This window comes from Fibroporia radiculosa (assembly GCF_000313525.1).
Source record: "Fibroporia radiculosa TFFH 294 genomic supercontigs, scaffold3719, whole genome shotgun sequence".
NCBI classification, from domain to species: domain Eukaryota; kingdom Fungi; phylum Basidiomycota; class Agaricomycetes; order Polyporales; family Fibroporiaceae; genus Fibroporia; species Fibroporia radiculosa.
In genome coordinates, this window is record NW_012133390.1 from 4,007 (window position 1) to 22,578 (window position 18,572).

Here is an 18,572-nt window from a genome sequence, read left to right on the forward strand (position 1 = left end):
CGGCCAGCCTGCCCATGTTGGGGACAGATGCAGCAGATGTGGTAGATTCGGTAGGCGAGGTATCACTAGTGGAGGGAGGAGCAGACGTCTTGACCCGCCGTTGTGATATAGTCCCCATAATAGGGGACGTGTTGATCAGGTGAGGTCTGTTTGTCGGGGTCGCTGCTTCGGACTGTACGGAGAGGCTTGACCCATTCCTTGGTCTTGGAGTCCAAGACTGGGTCGCGATATGGGGTGACGGTGGTTCAGACGCTGCGGTCGCTCCAGACGTGGCCACACGGGGAGTGGCTGCTGTCACGGGAGAAGGTATCGGAAGGGGTGGCAGTGGATGAAGATCACGCATAATGTCTGATGGGTGGGCAGCGTTTCGAGATCTTGGACGGCTGGATTCATCGTAGACATTAGCAACCGGGACCACCTCATTAACGTGGTTCAGTGCATCCTCATGTCTCTCTTCCTGCAGCGCTGCCAGACGACTCGCTGAATTGGTCCGTGAATGACCTGTAGAATTGCCTCGTAATCGTACAGTATCATGCGCTTTAAGCAGGCCTGATACAGCAGTATCGAGTGAGACCTCTAAGGCAGGAGAGCCTGGCGCAGGCGGCAGAACAGTCGTTGGGGGGGGAGCAGGAGGGGGTAGCGTTGATGGTGCACGAGGCCTATATGGTCGGACCGAAGCAGCTGGAGCAGCCGCAGCCGTACGAACAGGCAGACTTGATGAGCTGGACGTAGCGTTGGGTGAGGCATATGGGTGAACAAAAGTACCAGAACTAGCATTCGTGGTACGAATAGATGGGGAGAGGATAGTGGATGGCAGTACGGTTCCTATGGCCTCTGCAGCACTAACTTCGTCTGCTGCACCCCTAGCAGTCTCAGATGAATCTCGGCTCCCGTCATCCTCACTACGTCGATTGAATGAACTCTGTAGAATATGATGTGAACCGGATGATTCTGTCGATATTGAAGTAGATGAGGGCGAGGAAGGTCTAGTGGACGCAGAAGATTGAGAGACCGATGAGGCGTAAGTCGATGGTGGTGAATGCGGAGGCAGTGGTATACTGTAAATCAAACTAAGGATATTCATACGATCTGCGTAGGTATCATGCTGATAAGTTCACGTAATGCGGGGCGGGGAACGGAAATGATTAGTGCATGTTGTTCCTTTCCACGTGAATCAACTCACAATTGACTTCAGTCGTCTTACTTCCTCTTCTTGCGCCACAACACTGCGGCGCCTCCCGTTCTGCCTTCTGTGGCTCTCGGTGCTATCCTCTCCTCTCATCACCCTCTCCATCACTTCACTTAGTAAAGCAACGCTCTGCCCATACGCAACTACGGCAGCGTATGGGTCATCATTTGTCGAATCCAGTCGAACAGCCTCACGGGCAAGTTCCAGTGCTCGGGTTAACGCACGCCGAGATGAAGGCCGCGATTCTGACAGGCGCGAGTCTGGTAGGCTCAATAGGCCGCGATCCGCCGCCGCATGATGGGGGGGCGGGGACCGTTTGGTTGCAATAGAGCGAAGCATGGACCGAGGGGGAGAGTCGGACAGATTGTCGGAGGATGAGGACGTACTGAGTGGAGGCGACGAGCCTGAACTTGACGCCACAGCTAAGCGGGCTTGTGAAAATGCTGCCACAGCAGCGAGGCTCGCAGAGGCAGCTGGTCGCGCATATTGTTGGCTCGGAGAGCTCGTACCGTTCTGATATTCGGACGTATCCACAGACCCGTCATACGCTTCATAGTGTGACGTGGGGAGAGATGGGACACTAGGAATGGGCTGTGACGGCGGTGGGCCTGGAGGAGGGGCGTGCAAGACAGTCGAACGACGGCGAGGAGCAAAAGTAGAGGTGGAAGGAGACACGGCAGACCCTACGGGATTATGGGGTGCTTGCCAATCGCGCGTCTTGTGAAGAGCGGGGATGGGTGGGCTCTGCCAGTCAAGCTCCATCGCAAGCATGCAGAATAAGTAGATGAGGGCGAGACTGCGTGTGTCAGTGCCAGGATGGAGAACTCAACAACTCTGTGCGATGGAAGCTGACCGCTTGTTCAACAATACGGCGGCCCGTTATGGGATAGCGGAAGAATCGCCGGAGGTATTGATTTGGAGAGCAAGAGGGACGGGCGTGCTCGCGAGCGGGATGCAGAATAGGGCACGAAGGGCGAGAGAAGGCGAGCAGAAGCAGACAGCAGGCTGGCCAGATAAGTCGAGACTGAGACGGTCCCGAGTGCGTGGTTGAGGCACTGGCGTCTGTTCCGGCAAGGAGCAAACGATCGCAGATTCGACTGCTGCGGACGAAACGGCGCAATGCCAGAGGGAGTGGGCGACGCCCAGGGCGGCGAGGGCGACGAGGACGAGGAGGAAGACGACGAGGACAACGAGGGAGAGAGCAAGAATCAAAGAGGCGGCAGAGGCGGTCGAAGTTCTCAGCATCGTCCGCCTGCGCGCGGCTCAAGCGGAGATTGAACCGGTGGCGGGCGACTGCAGCCACAGCGCCGCGAGTCTCACTCCCGGACTTGCCTCCGCTCGGCCTGCGACTCCCGCATTCGCGCCGAGTTGCCTGTTTCGCCCTCAGAAACGCCACCAGGCCGGTCGTCTATATTTGAGCATCATCTTCCCTCGTACCGATCTCAGTCGGCAAGCACTCTCGTGCTCGGGAGATCACTCGCTTTCTGGTCAATAAACCCGCACGCGCGGGCTCTTCATATCATATCATACCAACACAGTATATCAGGAGAATTCAACAGCGGTATAAGACTAAACGAGCGAACGAAGCCGTAGACTATCCAGAAAGTGCAAGTGTCTGTCAATAACGAGCGCTAGAAGGACCGGGAAGAAGCAGACTGGAGGGAAAAGAGGTGGTGACTGAGACTCATCAAAGATTTTATCCGGACACCGAACCCACTAGAGAATGCCGTGTGAGGAATTAGATCGTCCTGGTCTCACAGACGATGGGTATAACAACCGCGCAACATGACATTCTTTAAGCATCCTCGCATCAGTCGCGGAATTCTGACTGCGAGCCCTGAGCGGCGAGGCGGCTCTCCAAGTTTCTGCGAATCATGTCATCAATACACGATGCCAAGATCCCCCGCAGAGTGGCTCACCTGAGCGATTCTTCCTTCGCCAATAGCTCTTGTCTCTTCTCATTGATCTCGCGCTGTACACGCAGCTCGATCTCACGTAACTGATAACAAGAACTAGCGTTAACTTGTTTCTGATAACACTCCAGCAAAGGTCACTTGCCTTTTCTTCTTCCCGACGCAGTTGCTCCTCCTTAAGGCGCACGCTCTGGGTAGCGAGCTCTTCAGGAAGAATGGAAGAGTCCCTTTAGAGAGAACATGTCAGTCCTGGTAATCTCCCGGCAAAATCAAATACATACTGAGCATCTGGGTTCACAGTCCGAGAGAGTTTCTCGGTACGATAAGTCTCATAGAGAACGTCGTGTGTTAACGCCTTCAAGTCAGCAAGGTGCGTGCTACAGGCATGAATCAGCATCATCGCGACGCGACATTTCGTGTTATACTCACTTAAGAAGAGCCCCGCGCAGGCGACTGAAATCTGAGTGCTTTGGGTTGTCAACCTCGACAATACCCCAGGGGTATATCCTAGCACGGACGAGCTGTCCGTCGATTTCGACTTCTTCCTCAGACCCGACAATTGAGAATGGCATCATCGCCTAGGAAACATCTCAGTCGAGTGAAGCAGATATCCGCGGTAACATAACCCACCCGAAGTTCACTGTTGTCCTGAATGGTGTCTTCGTCGTCCTCCTCAATATCGTAGGGGAAATTGTACACGGGAATATCGTAGTATTCAATGTCCTCCATAATCTGCGGTTTATTCAGTACAGTTCTCAAACTAGATGAGCTTTACACGTGAGTGACGTATTCACGCACCCTCTTCTTAAATCCCCTCAACTCGCTCGGGGTCAGAGAATCAGCTTTGCCAATGACGGGAATGACGTTGACACGCGGCGAGAGGCGGCGCATCAGCTCAATGTCCATTTCCCTCAAGCTATAATTCGGTGAGAGGCCCGAAGTGAACATTGGAATGGATAAAGGGACTTACGCATGCCCAGTAGGAGGAATGAAGTACAGCAAGGCATGGACACGGTTGTCCCGGAAGCGAGGGTTACGCTTGATGCGAGACTCTTCCGCTAAAATATCGTCGTACTGGCGTTCGAGATATCCTACAATCTCCTGAAAGCTATAAATCAAAAAAAAAAATAGACAAATGAGGCTTCTGTGTGCCGAAAATTTCCGATCACTCTTACGCGAATTCATTGTCGATGTTGTCGCCAAAACCTGGAGTGTCGACGATGGTGAGAGCAATCCGAACACCGTCTTCTTCAAGTTCTGTAAATTTGTTAATGGGAACCCATTACGCTGCCAATAGGTAAAACTAAGCACGAACCGACATTGACAGGCTTGATCCTGATACCCTCCTCAACATGTGCAGTATCCGGGCTGTCAGAGACCTTGTGGGCAAGCACCTCTGATTCGCAGAGGGTGTTCACGAATGTCGTGCGTCCAGTACCAGAGGCACCTGCACGTTTGGCGCAGTAAATGGAGACGACGCGTGAAGTGTTGGCATAGAAAACAGGAAAAATAGCGACGAGCACTGACCGACCACCATAACGGTGAACTGAACACCCTTCTTCACCTTGTTTCCTCTGCGTCTGCCGGCGAAAGACATGTTGTGGATGGGGTATGACACGTCTGGCTTAGCTTGCTTTTGGTTGTCGAGTCGGCGACGGCGACAGGCGAAGTTTGGAACTTGAAACTCCGCTTCTCGAAACGGCAAAGTGTGGCGTCGCACGACGTGCCACCGTGACCGCTCGCGCTGGGTCTCCTTCCTCCCTCATAACCCCTACTTACAATACAATTCGCTTCCAGGCTCTAGTGGTGTACGGCACCGTCTAATCCCCTATAGACCGCGAGCTTATGGTCGCTCTTCTAGGAGCGATCCGAAATGCTTCCGCGTACCGCTGTGTTACGGCTTTCCCAACGCGAGGACTCAAAACATCACGCCCTTTTTGCGCGAATGCCAACGTGTACGACGCGCCTAAGACGGCGCGAAAGCGCACTATAACGAAGAAGCAGTACCCGGATCTTCCCAAAGCGTGTCTGCAGGCCGACGGATGTGCTGCCGAACCTCTCGGCGAATGGCGCGGAGGCCTGGAGCCCAAGGCCGTAGCGGATGATTTCACGCAGGTTAAGAATCGAGAGAACACAGCGACGATGCATAAGTCTCTGGAAAAACGACGAGCTCGCAAGCGCAAGTCCGCAGATCAGGAAGGTGTGGGTGTGTATCTGTATACCAGAAACGATGTTCAATCCTGATGTTGTTAGTTAGCGACAGACAAACTCCCTCCTGAGCCAGAACAACCGAGGAATCGTCTTGCAACGGAAATTCTTGATAATTTGAGTAAGTTTCCGCATTGTATACTGCTCACGCGCGTGGGCCAGTTCTATGAGGTACGCATGTCACCGCAGTCAGAATTTGGTGTTTATGAGAGCCTTTGTTACAGTCGTATTTTGACCAGGCAAAGGAGGTGTCCCGTCTCCTGAACATCAAGCTGACGCAGCGAACTTGGGACGGTCAGCGCATATGGATGTGCGGTTTCCCTCTCATGCATCTGGATAAATACCTCAAGATTCTAGTCCAACATCAGAAACGATTCATCGCGTTATGCGAAGAGTTTCCTCGGCTACCACAAGGAGGATCGAAGGATGGTTTTGACCGACGCGTTGTACGCGTTGTCACTCCTGGGACTCTCATTGACGAGCCCTTCCTCAATGCATACGAGAATAATTACCTTCTCGCCATAGCTGATTCTAAAATGCCTGTCGGAGAGTCTACGGGTACGCACTCTGCCGAGCTTGGCCTGGCCTGGATAGATGTCTCTACTGGCGAGTTCTTTACCAAAAGTATTTCACTGGACGGTCTGCGGGATGAGTTGGTTCGTATCGGACCACGCGAGGTGGTGATTGATGAGGACAGCATGTCAGACGAGTTACATCCTGTCCGGAAAATAATGACAGAAGAAGATTGTTTTGCTTCTTATTTCTCTCATGCACATCACCTTCCGCCTCTCGCTCTGGACTTGACTGCTGCAGATGGTCCTGGAGCTGATGATGTCACGTCTCATCTTACCCAATACCAAGGTCCAGCTGGGACGGCCTTAACGACTCTGGAAGTCGGTGCTATTACACTCCTCACCGGATTTCTGCGGGCAAACCTCCTTGACCATATGCCCCAATTATCTTCGCCAAGCAGAGAAACCACGGGTGGCCGAATGCAGATTGATGCTCACACTATTAAGGCGCTAGAAATCCGCGAGGGTATCAACGACGGCTTGTCAGGCAGTTTATTGAGCGCTGTGAAACGAACTGTTACAAGCAGCGGAACACGCCTTCTTTCTAGATGGCTATGTGAGTAAATTCGAGCACATGTTGTCAAGGGAAGTTTGAATAACTTTGCGGTTTTCCAGGTTCCCCTAGCACCTCCCTCAGTGAAATAAATGCTCGCCAGTCACTGGTAGCCTTCTTTCATACTCGAACTTATTTGCGTGAAGACATCGCACAAGCCTTAGCTGATCTGGAGGACGCTACCCGTATCATCCAAAAGTTTTTGCTTGGGCGAGGCCAGCCGAGTGATCTATCAGCTATCCGCTCTGCTATCAACACGTGGAATCTAGTAAAAAACCGAATAGAGCTTGAGAAAACGATGGAGGATCGAGATCATGGATGTACTAAGGAGGTGGAGTGGAGTAGTATTGACGCATTGATAAATGACATGCACGACCTAGGTCAACTATCACGTATGCTGGAAAGTTCCCTTCCTGTCTCCGGAGGCTCCAATTCAACCGCTCCAGGAGAGGGGATGGATCCTCATGACAATAACATGCCTGGTATAATGCCTCCCTTTTCTCCACGCTCCATCAATACGCAGCCTAGCTTTGGAGAAACTAACTGGTCGATCCATCCTAGGTTGGTTTGTCTTGCAGATTTTGTGAATACCACTGATCAAATTTTGCAGCTTCTCAGAGAAGCTGACCACGCTGCATGCCAAGTTGGTTGAACTGATGATTCGTAGAGAGCAGCTCGAGAGGCAGCTGCAGTTCGACTATGGTATCCAAGTTCACTGTCATTCATAGTTGTATCGCTCACTGAACTTTGCAGATGCCCCGTCCCTTACTTTGCGCTCGTCTCCGGGCTATGGTATGCATATCCACATCGCCAGGGGGAAACGAGATTCGGCCAAGCTTAATGCATCCTCCCTCTTTGTCCCTATCTCGCAGAACAATTCGACGAATGTATACCTACATAAGGTGTGTAGAGTATTCGTTGGCGTTGTTGCTATGAACCTTCACATCTATTTTTAGGATTGGTCCCAGCTTGGCGCAGAAATCGTTGATACCACAACCGCGATATATGCAGCGGAAAGGGAAGCGTTTGATACTCTGCGCAACGAGGCAATTTCTCATTAGTCTCAGTATGCGTATTTTGCTCATAAGCATGTCAGGTCAGTGCCCATTCAGGGTACTTGCGCCGCAATGCCCGTATAATGGACGAATTAGACGTGACGGTCGCATTTGCGAACCTCGCCGTGGAGATGCACTTTGTCCGCCCAGTGATCACCGACAGGTATGCATCAAATCTTCACTGGGGTCAGACTACTTAATTTTCTTCTCAGTCCAGTATATCATGTAGTAAATGGCAGACACCCTACTGTCGAGCTTGGCTTGTTGGCCACCGGGCGCGTATTCACTCCTAATACCGTCAAAATGGATCCTGATTCGCGCTTGCACGTCATCACCGGCCCGAATATGGCAGGAAAGTCGACGTTTCTGCGTCAGACGGCCTTAATTGCTATTCTGGCACAGAGTGGCTCATTTGTCCCCGCGGATGGCGCTGAGATTGGACTTGTGGACAGGGTGTTCTCGCGGATTGGGGCGAGAGATGATCTGTTCCGTGACCGTAGCACGTTCATGGTGGAGATGCTGGAGACAAGTGAGATTCTCCGACGTGCAACTCCTAACAGTCTAGTAAGCAGAATTACCTGTCGTCAAGTATAAGTTGAGTTATGAGTTCTACCCAGGTTATCATGGACGAAGTCGGCAGAGGGACGACGGTTGATGATGGGCTGGCTATTGCCTTCGCCGCTGTCCACCATCTTATTAAGGTCAACCGCTGCCGTGCTTTGTTTGCTACCCATTTCCACGAACTTGCCGATATGCTTGGATGCTCTGACAATAATAAAGGCCAGGGCCCGTTCTCGAACGTGAAATTCTTCTGCACTGATGTAGATGAAACGGAGGTATGTCATCATTTGAATTTCAGGTGGGATTGACCTGCATCTGTTTTTCGACAGGACGGCTATTTCACTTATGCGCACCGTCTCAAGCCCGGTGTGAACAGAGATAGTCACGGTTTAAAGACAGCCCAATTAGCGGGCTTGCCCAATTCTACTGTCGAAGTCGCCAAAGGTGCCCTATCTTGGCTGAAGGAGAAAAGGGGAGGCGCGAGGCATCCTCATGAGCTGCAGGCTCTTGGGAAAGCATTGGCATCACAACAGTAGTCGATAACATAATAGTATGTCACTTTAATGTCTAGCTCGAAGCTATCTGTGAGCGAATGTGGTTGAGTGCAGATCCTGCGCGCAGCCATTTGAGCTGGTCACTCGACATCGTATGCTTGGTTAGGATCTCGAATACTTCCCCATTCCTCCGGGTGACCTTTAGTTTGATAACAGCATCCGGAAAGCCCTTGAGTAGATCAGCGAGTCCGCTGGTCTCAACGGAATCTCCAGCGCCGATGCGAGGATAATCTGCTTTATTAGCGAACCAAAGCGGCAGAATGCCCTGTTTCTGTAACTTATCTGAGCAAAACGTATCGAGGAAAATCAACCACAGCTACTCACTTTGAGGTTGGTTTCATGTATGCGAGCGAAGGATCGCGCAACAATCATGGCACAACCTTGACGAAGACACTAGGTCAGGTCACACTATTTCAGACTGAACCTGCGCCAACTGACCGTAGAAGCGAGGCTGGAGAGCGGCATGCTCCCTCGCACTCCCTTCGCCATAATTGTCGTCGACAACCAATGCCCAGGGCTGCTTGCGTGCTTTGAACCGCTTAGCGACACCGGGGATAGTGTCCGTCTCGCTTTCCAAGGCAGTGTGATCGTGATCAAATGCGACATTCACATCGCCTCCTTCATCATTAGTGGCCTGAAAGTTTTGCGTCACTCAATGACAGATATAATCAACATGTTAGGTACGAACCGTTATCACTAATAAAACAAGCTCATGATCAGTATGTACCCAATTGCGACGATGTGAACAACACGTACGAAGATTTTCGGAAATGTTGGTAAGATGCCCTTTGTATTTGAGCCATGGGCCCTGTAAGAAGGCTGTCACTCCAAAAATCATGAACAACCCTAGAATCTAAAACCTACCGCAGCAGATATGTGGTCAGTCGTACATTTACCCCGGACTCTCATGAGCACCTTTAAAGTGGGCAACTCTAATCCTCTCATGTTTCCGCAATCCTCTCCAAAATGGCTAGGAAATGGCTCTAGGAGCTCCAATCGCTGCGAATCCCTTCGAACAATCACTTCTGTTTCAGGCTGGGGCTCAGGTATGGGCATAGGGTAGAAAGCTGTCTCCCCCGGTGTAAAGCCGGCAGAAGGCAAATCCTGGCCCACAGGGGGCGAGAATTTGAATGGTTTCCCAGAAGGGGTCATAATTGCGTCAGTCATAGGGTTGAATGATAGCTTTCCGGAAAATGCCATAGCAGTAACGATAGTGGGAGAAGCGAGGAAGTTCATCGTCAGTCGATTACCATCATTACGCGACTTGAAATTGCTGGATGTGCGGAAGGTAAGGTTCAACTTGAGTCCTACTGACGATCGTCTCACCGATTGAAAGATGTCAAAATTGCTAAAACATAGAATGAGAAGCACTTCGGGACGTGATGCCAGATGTAACTTGCCATTTTCTTCCTCTTTCTTGTCCTCCCTTTTCCACTAGTTCTACTGTCAACGTTGGTTTTGTCCACGATTAAGCCAGCAACGCACCTGCCCAATACATGGACCACATGCATTGGCCAGAACAACGGCACCGACGCCTTGCAAAGTGTTGGTGACATCGTCCCGCTCCATAGTTGCTCTAATCTGCTCTGATCCGGGAGTGCAGAGAAAGGGCACCTTAACGTTAAGACCTGCGGCTTGGGCTTGCTTTGCAAGGTTGGCGACACTAGTCTACATCGAGATAATTGGTGAGCGCGATAATGTGAGCTGGTCAACAAAATAGTCACCATGTCCTCGTATGAACTGTTGGTGCAAGATCCAATAAGTCCGGCCGATATCTCGTCTTTCCATCCTTGTTCTCTGATGAAGGAGCCGAATTTAGACAGTGGGGTGGCAAGGTCGGGAGTAAATGGTCCATTGATGCTTGGCTCCAGTTCCGACAAATTCTTTGAGGGAAATCTATGAACTGTAGTCCAAGTGAAAATGCATGACTCACAATCTCAATAACCTCATCATATTCGGCACCATCATCAGCAGCCAGGAAGCCTGTGGAAGCTGCCTCGTCGGCTGCGCGCGCTACGGGAGCACGCCCAGTCGCGATAAGGTAGTTGCGCATACTAGGCGTATAGGGGAATGTGGATGTCGTAGCCCCTACCTCCGCACCCATATTTGCAACTGTAGCCAATCCTAAAAAAAAAAGGCAAGTGAATTCCCAAAACCTGCTAGATATCAGACAGACAACTCACCTGTGCACGACTGGTTAAAAACTCCAGGACCGAAATATTCCAGAATCCGACCGGTCCCGCCCTGCAGAGCACTCCTCAAGTTCATGAGTACTGGCTTGAAAAAAAGCAACTCACCCTGACAGTAAGCTTTCCAGCAACATGAAGGATTAGATCCTTTGGCGTAGCCCATCCAGACAGCTGACCAGTCAAATGAATACCTGGGGTGGGTTGTTCATCGACGCTCAAATTCTACAAAACATTCAAACGTACCGACAACGTGAGGTGCCTTGAGTTCCCAAGGAGTTCCTGTCATGGCATCTACGGCATCTGCTCCTCCGACACCAATAGCAAGCATTCCGAGACCGCCAGCATTGGGAGTATGTGAATCTTGAAGAAACACATCAGTTCATTGGCATAAAAGGACGTCAATCGATCATGTACCCGTTCCAAGCCTGGAATGCAAGAGTAATTAGGCTACATCGAAAGGTCATTATGAATTACGTCTTACATGAGCATCCCAGGTGCTGCATAATTCTCCAAGACAATCTGGTGAATGATGCCAGATCCTGGTTTCCAGAATTCTATGCCATACTTGCGTGCAGCGCTCTCAAGAAAATCAAACACTTCTTGATTCGAGGTGATGGAACGCTTTTTAAAATTCGTATATAAACCAATATACGTAGCACAAGTAATGATAACGATGCCCTACCTTCAAATCGGCTTCTGCGCCATCTACTGCCTGTATCAGGTGGTCGCAGTGTATACTGGTGGGAACCGCGCACTTGGACATCCCAGCGCTCATGAATTGCAACCTTGGTAGTCATACATCAGTCGGAGGTCTGGAATACCATAACAGGTTGCTTACAACGCCATTCTATGTAAAGCAGGTGCGGAACTATCAACAGGGACTAAACACGAATGTGTCTGATTTACTCACTGAGCTGATGCATCCTGCATAGCAACCCTCTCAGGTGAAAGCTGAAGGTATGTCTCCCCTCGCTTAAGCTGCCCATTTGCGAGACTTTTCACGGGATCTGCAATGTGACTGTAGAGGATTTTCTCTGCGAGAGTAAGAGGTCTGTTTCCTAGAAGATGCCGAACATCAGACAGGTTTCCAAGTAGACGTGAGTATGGAGGAGTTATTGAGGAACACTCTTTTTCAGTGGGTATAGCTGCGTGAGTAGCGAAGGACCGAGACAAGCAAGAAAACCTAGAGTTCGCAGTACATCGTCCTAGCGTGCGGCAGCTAGCCATGGGCATTGCCGAGTGTTTTTGTGACTGCGAGTCTCTGGTCCTCGAGACCAAGTCGTTCTCAGAGTTGATTTCTTCCAATGTTTCAAAGTTCGGTCAATGTCATGCTTCGATCGAAGCGCACGTGATGCTCTTGAACAAGGCTCCGAGTCACTCTCTTGGCAGTAGGCTGCTCGCCAGAGGTGAGTTAGTGATCCATTGCAACTCAGTACTCGACAATGCTCAGGGAAAGACCCCGGATTCGACGTAGGGTATCGAGATTGTGATAGGAAATCAGCGATCACCAGTATCTTGTCTGGTAAGGGGCACATCCATGACTGTTGTTCGAATCATTTCTGACAGAAATTGCCAGTCGAACCCTCTTCCACTCTCCCCCACGGTTTTGTATCATATTTATGAAGTACGCACTTCACATGATAACCATGGAATACAATGACTCCCTTCAGCGTCGACTACTCTTATGCAACATCATTGAATAACTAAGTCGCACGATTACCCAAGCCCTCAGCGTAAAATGCGTCGTTATTGAGTCAATATTCCCTCCTTGAGAGCCAATGGACTAGAATCCGGGTTTTATCGAAAATGAAACCGGCTTCCCCCGTGCACATCTTATAAAGATCTTGATCGAGTTCAATTGCAATACGGGCGGTGATTCTCATCACCTGCACATACATGCCACTCAGCTTACATCGCCCAACAGCCTGCTAACAGTGCTTTCTATCATCTATTCCTTTCGCCTGCGAGCGACGACATATGCCAGGACCTCCTTCGGCTGTACTCCGAGAGTTGAATTGTGCGTCGATGGACTTTTGGTGATGATAAGACTAATAAGACTGTTCGTCCTATCTCAGCTACATGATAAATTTACATGACAAATTCTCCGAGTCACTGCTGTGAAGCGCAATATTACTTCTCTGCTCTTTCTCAATGTCGATGCCGTTCGCAGCGAGCGACGAAGGTCATGCATATATATGTTCCATCATGACAGCGACGAGAGGCTGATCCAACGGATCCCATACTTCCAAGACAGTCCTTATATGCATGTTATCGACACGCTCCTTTCTCTCCTGCAGCCGGAGCCGATGCCACTTGCTGCAATCAAAGGCATGCGCATGCGGGATATTGCTGACTCGGATCAATAAGTCGCTTGAATAGCCCAAGCTTTGCCATTATTTACGCCTTGGATGCAGGACAATTTCGATAAATTGGGTTTCTGGAGAAACGCTGGTCAGTCCGGTTTCTCTCGTAAAACATGTTGAGGTAGGTTTGGGTTTTTATCTACATTGCCACAACTTCTCCGCCAGTGGCTCCCAATGCACCGGTCCGATCGCGACGCGTTTGAAAGCTCATGTGATCGCGACGATCTGAGATTGGAATTTGAGCACGCCGGCTTCGGCTGTTTTGGTCTCTCACCCCAATCTCACCCTCTTCCATACCTTCCATACCCCTTCCAACCTAACAGTCAACGTGGTCGCGAATGTAAGCAATCTTTTCACATTACGCATGTATATTCCGTATTGTCGTTCATTATTACTGAACCAGACACCGAATTTTGCCTTCATAAATCGGATTATCCATGCCATTCTATATCCAGGGCCAGACAACGTCACGCACTTCCCCCCCAGAGATTCTGCATATGCATAAGCCTTCTTGATTACCCCAAGAATGACAAACATGCCCTCGCCGTTCTAGCTCGGACATGTCGCGCTTTCTACGACCCAGCGATGAACATCCTCTGGCGTACTCTTCCCACTATAGGACCTCTCATATTTACAATGCCAAGAGATTTGTGGAGAATTGAGAATAGCATTGATCCAGCAGAGGAAGCGGGAAAATTGAGGAGACTGTCGTGGGCACATTTAAGTCACAGAAGCTCTTACAGACTGCTTGGCTATAGTTGTTTGTTCGGCCGTTGATTCCGACCGATTTTCCCCGTTTTATTGGCTATGCTTCGGGCGTCAAATCCCTCGGATCTACACGGTCAACCTCTGTCTACAGGTACTATCCCGATCCTAGCGTATTGCAAGCCTTCGACCGATACCGCCCGTCCGCAGCTCTGCTACCTAACTTAGAGCATCTGGATCTACACGTCAGTGACCCATTCCGTCATGAAATTGCCGCTGCTACTCCAATATGTTTTGGTCCGAAGTTGAAGAACGTCAAGTTTGGTTTCGTGCGCGTGACCGACATGGCGGTAACAAAACAGCTTATGGCAGCTCTAAGGAGGAAATGTCCGCGACTGAACCAGCTCAGCCTTTTTAAAAGCACCGAGTCAGCACTTGCTTTCGGATGCTTTTATAGATCTTTTCTCAGGTTTACGCTCTCTCACATATCTTATTTGCGACACTTGGACGCTATCATCGCAGATGTTGCTCTGTCTTGCAGCCCTACCCAATCTTCAAACCCTCCATTTCCGAAACGGCGATATTGAGCACATGGGCGATGACGTCGAAAAGCTGAGCGATAAAACCCCTTCGCGAACGTTCCCTTCCTTGCGAATAATTGATATGACAACAGTCCAGCTCCCAAGCTGCACAAATCCAATTTCAAGGGTTCGGTCATCTCGCGTCTCGCAAATACGCATCCACGTGGAAGATAAAACACTGGCCAAAACGATAGAAGAGTTTTTTGCGTCACTTGCTATTCATTCTTCACGTTCCGCCATTCAGCTGCTCAAGCTGAATTTTTCCCAATCTGGCGAAAATGATGCTAACTACGCGGTCACCGCACAAACATTCGCGCCTCTCCTCGGCCTCAACTTAAGGTCACTCCACATTGACGGCTGCTCGATGGAGCTGGACAGCGACCTCGTGCGTTTGATGGCCGAGTCATGGCCGAGACTCTATCGTCTAGAACTGGGCGTAAACCATAGTCCTACACCAAGTCTCCCCGTGACATTAGGAGGACTTGTCCCTCTGGTGCAGAATTGCCCAAATCTCGCCTTTGTCGGCCTAGCCCTTGACACGACCATCAACAAGCAGTCGTAAAGCCTCGAAGAGCGCCCGAGACAAGGATCAGTTGCCGCGAAGTTGGATGAAATTGAGATCGGTAGATCGACAGTCGACGACCCCATCCCGGTGGCGAGTTTTTTGCCTGATATTTTTCCCAATGTCCGATACATTGGTTCAACGTGGCCCAGTGAAGATACTATCGAAGAGGATGATGAAGATGTATCGGACTCAGAATTTGAGATGCACGATCGTTGGGACGAAGTGTTGAGGCTTACCCAGGAGTTCAGCGGGTTCCGTGAGCAGGAGCGGAACCAGATGCAAGCTGATGCACCAGCTCGTTCTGCGAATAGCCGCAAAGCCTCGGACTAGCTATGTGAATTTCTCGCCTAACGAATATTGTGCTCGCGAAGGGGTGAATATATACCTTGGTACTAGAAGTTACGTATACTTGGAGTTGGTATGCAATTCTATACTGTCTCATCGAATAGTAATGGTGGTTGTACCGCTGTTTGTTTACCTCAAATGCTTACAGTGGTCTTCCTGGTGGCCTCAAAATCCGTTTGTTCTGGTCTTGTAACTTGTTCGCGCATAACACGGTCTGAGGTGTTGCCGTTTGGAGTGTGCAGGGCACCAACGAATAATTAGTGAATGAACGACTAGTCGACTTCCTCCAAAAATATATATTACCATAAGGGTTCAACGTCCTTCCAACCCCTCGCTCGCTGCTCCCAGTAACCTCCAGCATAGACCCATTCGTCACCAGATTGTTTAAACCATCGTGGCTGGCGGTCCGCACCACGCCGTCGTCTATCTCGCTGCATCTCTTCTATCCGTTTCTTCTCATCCTCTGCAAGATCTAGGTCCCCCTCTTCCAGTGCCCTCACGTCTGTCCGTAGACGAGAGTCTGTGGGCGGTAGTCGGCTCTGTAAATCCGAAGTGATTTCATTCAACGTGATGCCAAATGAGGTGAAACCATAGTAGTCGAGTGCATTCTTCGAGAAAGGTGTCATTCTCCATAACACTCGCAAATGTGAGGAGTCTAGCTTCAGAGACATCTGTTCGTCCCACTTTCCCTCAAGATCTGCTTCGATATTACCAGATGAGGAGAGTATCGACCCAGAAACCATGTTGGTCGGGCCCCAATAACCGCCCTCTTTGAAGTCCAGATTACAGCGGGCACCTGTCGTCGTATTCTCGATGACCATCTTGCCACAGTGTTCAAGGTACTTGGTACCCATCATGAGGTTTCTCATAAAGGATGATGGACGTTTCCTAAGGTCGAGTGTGAGCCTTTGTTCACACCATTGACATCATCAGTCACCTACCACTGGTAATACTCCTCTCCGATCTGCAAATGAGTAGTTCCTTGGGGGATAATTTCAAGGCTCTTACCTGTGCGAATAGTTTCAGAATAGGTTTTGACGAGGTGGAGAACACTAAATACCCCAAAATTTGGTTTTCCCACTTGAGGTTGCCCATAGCTTCCAACCATCCCCCTCTGCATGATATGCCAGAATGACTGGATTATGCGATACTTTCTCCGCAATAAACCGCATTCTTGGATCTTCGAAAGTTTCGGCTAGCATGGGATTGCTAAGGGATGAAAATTGTCAGTACGCGCATAAGGACAATGTTCCTCAGTTCGACGCACAATCCTTTCCGACCTGTTCTGTGCTTCGTATTCGCATATGTTGATACCGCGAAGGCAGCTATATAGCACATACGTTCCACGGGGTTGTCAGAATGCGCTGCCTGAGAGAGAAGGTCATGATACTCTAATTCTTCGGCCACCTTTTGCAGGAGGGTGAGTGGCTCATTGAATGTCACCGGCATGGCAACCTGCGACAAATCCTAAAGGCTGTTAGAATTAATGACAAGCACAACTCTGGCTGAGCATACTTTTCCGACATTTTTCTTCAGAACCGCGAATAGGCTTCCCTCGTCTCCTACAGGACCTGATGGCAACTGAGTTCGACGCACGACTGGCTTCTCATCATCTTGGTTGGGGAGTTCAGGGCTTGTGGAAGCGGTTTCGGCCGGTTCGACTTCGGATGTCTCTTCAGAATCTGTGTCGGCATCCGTATCCGTATCGTCTATCTCTGTACTGGAAGCTGGATCTGGTTGAGGGCTCTTGTAACGACCTTCACCAAATACCTCGCTTTCCTTGTGCTCTTCACCCGGCGTCGCCTCTACCACGAACTCCTCAGCCCCATCCCCCTCAGGAGCATCGAACCACACACTGCCACTACCACTGCCACCACTCTGGTCGCTCGTCGTAGAGAATCTCCGGAAGTTTCGCGAAGCGGTAGGAATGGGCGTGCGTTCTCCATCTTCCTCTGTCGTTCTCGAGAGGTGGGATCCATGCGCGGAATGAGGGTTGGTATCGACAGGGGAGTAGGATAATGCCAACTTGGCCAGTGCGGCTTGTTGGTGTCGAAGCGCATCTAGAATCGCCTGGACGCGTTGAAATGAAGGGTCTGCAGGTGAAGGAGTATCGGAAGGCTGTACTTTGGCTCCGGGATCCGGCGCATGCTGGTTGTGAGCATGGGGCGCAGCTATGCCATAAACATGGTCAGTGCTCGATGTGACGTATGGTATTGTAGCCAAACATGAATATGAGAACAGCGCACCTTTCTTGAAAATCCCCAATACATGCCCTCCGTGCTCCTTGGCGCGATCTTTCTTATCCTTCTCAGACTTCGAACGTTGTATGCTACCCCTCTGTTGACCAGCATTATCCTGCCATGCAGTGACTGCATTCTGCAGCTCATTGATTGTCTAGGAAAGGTCTCAGTGTGCATTGTGCGTCATAGGCTATGGCAATCCGTACAATGCCCATCTCTTCCACTAGACCACCAAACCGATTGTACTGCCCGGCCCGTAGCGTGGATCTTACCGTAGACCTTCTGCCTAGAGAGGACGCACCCATGGGTGGAGATTCGCGCGCAAGGAATTTGCTTGAACGCGTCTGAATTGTGTGCGTCTGACAACTTGTACGAAGACTCACCGGAACGCAGTCATCCACATATTAAAATCTTCCGCGCTGAGGCATTTGACGTGAAATGTCGCGGTGGCGCAATCTATGTGTATGTCTCTCCGACCGGGGGTGCTAGAGATCGCTGCTTGTGGGAGGAAGATTTGGTCACGACTCAGCTGGCCAGGTTCGAAGGAGTACGAGAGCCATCCCGACTGCTGCAGCTGGAAATAGCGGCGAGCGAACCCTGAGGTGCTCCGGACGGTGTCAGTCAGGACAGGTTTTAGCGGCCGTAAGAAAGTAGTCAAAACGCACCCTGCATCTTCTTCCTCCTCTTCTTCAGCAGCCATCCCTGACAAATGAACTGTCCTCCTGGTGCCGGAGGAGCTCCTGGCATGAGCGAAGTGGGTCGGGGCGACGCGTGGTTCTGCTGCATGTCTCTACAGGGGATCAGACAGGCCCAAGGGGCTGAGACTGAGCGAGAGTGTCTGGCCGTCAAGAGGACGTGGTACGAGAGCAAGAACTCAACGCATGACGTCGAGGATCGCTCGGCAGAAATTGAGTAGGTTTAATCGTAGAAGCGAAAACAAGCAGGGCGACCGTTTTCCGACCAGGGCAGAGGCGGGTGC

At 50.6% G+C, this 18,572-nt stretch overlaps 7 protein-coding genes across 7 annotated transcripts; 3 read left to right on the forward strand and 4 right to left on the reverse strand.

Moving 5' to 3' along the window:
- Positions 1-2,068: 2,068 nt before the first annotated feature.
- Positions 2,069-2,434, reverse strand: FIBRA_04899 (uncharacterized protein; the record flags this gene model as incomplete). Its single annotated transcript, XM_012326681.1, has 1 exon — positions 2,069-2,434. The coding sequence occupies one exon, from the start codon at positions 2,432-2,434 to the stop codon at positions 2,069-2,071; it is 366 nt and encodes a 121-aa protein (XP_012182071.1).
- Positions 2,435-2,999: 565 nt separating this feature from the next.
- Positions 3,000-4,699, reverse strand: FIBRA_04900 (uncharacterized protein; the record flags this gene model as incomplete). The annotated part of the gene is made up of 11 exons (XM_012326682.1): positions 3,000-3,054; positions 3,109-3,188; positions 3,227-3,329; positions 3,384-3,479; positions 3,532-3,680; positions 3,733-3,834; positions 3,901-4,018; positions 4,073-4,210; positions 4,278-4,359; positions 4,418-4,549; positions 4,630-4,699. The coding sequence occupies 11 exons, from the start codon at positions 4,697-4,699 to the stop codon at positions 3,000-3,002; spliced, it is 1,125 nt and encodes a 374-aa protein (XP_012182072.1).
- Positions 4,700-4,947: 248 nt separating this feature from the next.
- On the forward strand, positions 4,948-7,496 carry FIBRA_04901 (uncharacterized protein; the record flags this gene model as incomplete). Its single annotated transcript, XM_012326683.1, has 7 exons — positions 4,948-5,308; positions 5,360-5,481; positions 5,535-6,438; positions 6,498-6,996; positions 7,046-7,137; positions 7,189-7,337; positions 7,392-7,496. 7 exons carry the CDS (start codon positions 4,948-4,950, stop codon positions 7,494-7,496), a joined length of 2,232 nt encoding a protein of 743 aa, XP_012182073.1.
- Positions 7,497-7,573: 77 nt separating this feature from the next.
- FIBRA_04902 (uncharacterized protein) lies at positions 7,574-8,587 on the forward strand (the record flags this gene model as incomplete). Its single annotated transcript, XM_012326684.1, has 4 exons — positions 7,574-7,653; positions 7,703-8,054; positions 8,108-8,326; positions 8,381-8,587. The coding sequence occupies 4 exons, from the start codon at positions 7,574-7,576 to the stop codon at positions 8,585-8,587; spliced, it is 858 nt and encodes a 285-aa protein (XP_012182074.1).
- Positions 8,588-8,618: 31 nt separating this feature from the next.
- FIBRA_04903 (uncharacterized protein) lies at positions 8,619-12,027 on the reverse strand (the record flags this gene model as incomplete). The annotated part of the gene is made up of 17 exons (XM_012326685.1): positions 8,619-8,876; positions 8,930-8,985; positions 9,044-9,239; positions 9,294-9,301; positions 9,362-9,413; positions 9,470-10,039; positions 10,091-10,273; positions 10,330-10,488; positions 10,539-10,729; positions 10,789-10,849; positions 10,903-10,985; positions 11,038-11,154; positions 11,209-11,219; positions 11,276-11,415; positions 11,477-11,579; positions 11,633-11,641; positions 11,705-12,027. The coding sequence occupies 17 exons, from the start codon at positions 12,025-12,027 to the stop codon at positions 8,619-8,621; spliced, it is 2,520 nt and encodes an 839-aa protein (XP_012182075.1).
- Positions 12,028-14,384: 2,357 nt separating this feature from the next.
- FIBRA_04904 (uncharacterized protein) lies at positions 14,385-15,338 on the forward strand (the record flags this gene model as incomplete). The annotated part of the gene is made up of 2 exons (XM_012326686.1): positions 14,385-15,001; positions 15,071-15,338. The coding sequence occupies 2 exons, from the start codon at positions 14,385-14,387 to the stop codon at positions 15,336-15,338; spliced, it is 885 nt and encodes a 294-aa protein (XP_012182076.1).
- Positions 15,339-15,652: 314 nt separating this feature from the next.
- On the reverse strand, positions 15,653-18,293 carry FIBRA_04905 (uncharacterized protein; the record flags this gene model as incomplete). Its single annotated transcript, XM_012326687.1, has 8 exons — positions 15,653-16,241; positions 16,295-16,361; positions 16,414-16,562; positions 16,621-16,820; positions 16,869-17,524; positions 17,600-17,747; positions 17,800-17,926; positions 17,977-18,293. 8 exons carry the CDS (start codon positions 18,291-18,293, stop codon positions 15,653-15,655), a joined length of 2,253 nt encoding a protein of 750 aa, XP_012182077.1.
- Between the last annotated feature and the right edge of the window lie 279 nt (positions 18,294-18,572).